This window comes from Marmota monax, unplaced genomic scaffold (genome assembly GCF_021218885.2).
Source record: "Marmota monax isolate L192 unplaced genomic scaffold, Marmota_monax_Labrador192_F-V1.1 WCK01_AAM20220418_F8-fsc00108, whole genome shotgun sequence".
NCBI lineage: Eukaryota > Metazoa > Chordata > Mammalia > Rodentia > Sciuridae > Marmota > Marmota monax.
This window is the reverse complement of record NW_026694593.1, coordinates 1258376-1261502: the sequence shown is the minus strand read 5'-3', so window position 1 is coordinate 1261502 and position 3127 is coordinate 1258376. Positions and strand designations below refer to the sequence as shown.

General features: G+C 49.1%; 1 protein-coding gene across 11 annotated transcripts in view; it reads right to left on the bottom strand.

The window, feature by feature from the left end:
- Positions 1 to 785: 785 nt before the first annotated feature.
- Arhgef2 (Rho/Rac guanine nucleotide exchange factor 2) overlaps positions 786 to 3127 on the bottom strand; it is a 53863-nt gene continuing 51521 nt past the window's right edge. For all 11 annotated transcript variants that reach the window (XM_058571906.1, XM_046421995.2, XM_046421994.2 and 8 more), the window contains 2 exons: positions 2874 to 3057; positions 786 to 1901 (listed from right to left, as the gene is read on the bottom strand). In XM_058571906.1, the coding sequence (XP_058427889.1) occupies positions 1828 to 1901; positions 2874 to 3057 (258 nt within the window). In that variant the 3' untranslated portion in view covers positions 786 to 1827. The remainder of the gene's footprint in view (positions 1902 to 2873; positions 3058 to 3127) is intronic.

Genomic DNA, 3127 nt, shown 5'->3' with positions numbered 1-3127 from the left:
TGAGAAGTGAAATGAGGTGAAAACAAGAACCAAAACCAGAGGCAAAGAGCAGACGAGGAGCTTGGGTGAAGGCTGACACTGGGGACAAACCAGAGCAGGAGGGGAGTTGGATATGAAATGAGTGACACTGGGGAGGTTACAAGAACCGGGCTAAAAGGGGCAAGAGGCAGACAGGACTTCTAGCACAGCACACAAATAAGATGAAAGTAAGCTTTGTAACAGCTGCTGGAACCTCAGTGCCTTTTTTTTTTTTTTTGGTACTGCAGATTGAACCCAGGGGCGCTTAACCACTGAGCCACATCCCCAGCCCTTTTTATTTTTAATTTTGGAACAGGGTCTCACTAAGTTGGTTAGGGCCTTGCTAAGTTGCTGAAACTGCCTCAAACTTGTGATCCTCCTGCCTCAGCCTCCTGAACTGCTGGGATTACACACATGATCCACTGTGCTGGGCTAGCCCTTTTTCTGAATTTTTGGAGACAGGGTCTCACTCATTTACCCGGCTGGCCCTGACCAGGCAATCCTCCTGCCTTAGCCTCCTGAGTAGCTGAGATTACAGGCATGTGCCACCATGTCCAGAATAATTGTTCATTTTAAAGATCTGCATGGCTTCATTCATTAGTGCCCCTTCTCTGCAGTGAGGCAGAGGGCCCTTCTGGTGAGACCACGAGACCCAGAGGGGAATCTGGGTCACTCCTGCTTGCTCTCTCACCATCACCCTCAGAACTAGCAGATATTAGAAGACAGCACTTCATGGGTTTTTAGTCTTTAATTTTCCCTGCTTGATCTTTTCCTTTCTTTTTTTTTTTTTTAACAATCATATTGGCAGAAAAATGGTTGGAGCTGGTGGGCACTGGGGGAGTCCACTGAAAAACCCCCCAAATTCACGCTGAGGTTTCAGGTTATGGTTACTGAGGTGGGAGATGAAGTCAGGATTCATACAGCTTCCCCAACCCACCCTAGAACTTCTTCCAAATGGCTGATAAAGAGGGTCAGATAGGAGCTCCATTACTCTAGATGAAGGGAGAGGTCACTCTCCCCATTCTTCCCTCAAGTTCAGAGTTGGAAATAGAAGGCTACGATCTCTACTGCCTACAATCTTCTCTTAAAAGTATAAAACACGTGCAGTTGGCTTTGGTACAAAAAAAGAAAAGAAAAGAAGAGTAAAACATTCTGGTCCCTGTGGGTTTTTTCCCTCACCCCCAATAAACCATTATGGCTGCCCTAACTTCTATGCCACCAACTCTAGGAAGCCAGGTCCTCTCTCCCTGGATTTCCTGGAGGATGGAGAGAGCAGTAGTAAGAGGTGGAGGGGAGCAGGGAGAGGGGTGTGGCCCTGCCCACAGCCCTCCTTAAAGGGGCAGTAGGGTCCTGTGGTTGTAGCCTCTTGTTGAAGATGTGTGTGGCTGGGGATGGATGTCAGGGCCAGAACCTGTCAGCTCATGGCTAACCCTGAACACACCCCAGTAGTGTTAAAGGACAAGGCCCCCTGATCCCTATGGCTTGGTTCCCATGTCCCTGGTCCTTTAAATCGCCCCTCTCCCCCCATAACTAATAAACAATAAATAAATAAATTTTCCTAAAGTAGAGGGAAGAAGGCATGAAAAATTGGCATCTGTGGTGTAGCTTTTGGATGCCACCAAGGGGATACCGTGGCCTAAACCCCCTGGCTTGCTAAATGGCCCCAGGTATCCAAGGATTCCAAGAGCTGGCAAGGATGATCAGCAGTTCTTTCAAACGTTCCCTCATCATTAGCAGATTGGAGTCACCAAGGTTTGCCCTCCTCAGTAATGTTCTTCAGTGGGGTGCAGCACAGGGAGAGGGAACCCCTTAGCTCTCTGAAGCCACAGGCTCCCCATCGCGGCTCTCTATCTCCTCCGGGATGTCCTGCATTCGAGTGAAGTCTGCAGAGGACAGGGTAAAACAGTGAGTGAGCTGAGTCTCCCATGAGGAACTGTCCCCTACACTAAAGCCTTCCCACCTGAGGGCTGGGGGACTCTGAGTGCTCGGGAGGATGACTCCTTGGGACAGGAGAAAACCATCAGCAGCATGTCCCCACCTAGATACTTGGTATACTTCCTAAATACACAGATATACAATTTGATCAATAAAATACAAAACACTTAGAATTATAATATGAAATTATAATCTAGCTAGTTATTTTGTATTTCCTGAACCAACTTTTAGAACTCGGAGATCTCTGAAATCAATTTACTTTTGGGTGTGTGTGAGTGTTACCAGGGATTGAAGTCAGGGGCACGTCTCCAGCCCTTTTCTGTATTTTATTTTGAGACAGGCTCTTTCTGTGTTGCTTAGGGCCTTGCTAAATTGCTGAGGCTGGCTTTGAACTCGCAATCCTCCTGCCTCAGCCTCCCGAGCTGCTGGGATTACAGGCACACACCACTGTGCCCAACCACTCAGTAATTGTTTATTACTTTGAAGCTCTATTTTCATGGGCTGGGAGTATGGCTCAGTGGTAGAGCACTTGCCTAGCTCACACAAGGGTCCTGGGTTTGATTCCCCACACTGCAAAAAATTAATAAAAATCTATTTCTTTTTGAAAAAGTTGGGAGTCACCAACCACTCCTTATTAGGCAAAATATCTGTCCCTTTGGAGAGTTACTGTGGCCTGGCTTGCTGGCACATTCCTATAATCTCAGAGGTTTGGGAGCCTAAGGCAAGAGGGCTGCAAGTTCAAAACCAGCCTCAGCAACTTAGTGAGATCCTATCTTAAGATAAAAAATAAAAAGGGTGGCTCAGTAGTTCAGTGCCCCTGGGTTTGATTCCAGCACCTGGGTGGTCAGTTAGCACCCACCTGGAAGCCACAGCCTAAGAGCTGCAGCTCACCTCCACTGCAGATCCCACCAGGGTCTCACCTCGTGGACTGTGGGGTGGGGACAGACGGCTGCTGCCTTCCTCCTCACTGCCAGTGTCAGGGTCACTGCTGTCTTGTAGCCGCTCTTCTGGGCTACCCAGCTCCTGCCTCTCACGGTCCTCAAAGGGTCGGTGGACAGAGCGAACAGTCACGGGCAGATCCAGGCGGTCATGTCCCCGGCTGGGCTGTGGAAAGCGGGCAGAAACTACAGCGGGCTGGACAGTGTGAGGACTGCAGGCTCTGCCTCCCTGGGGG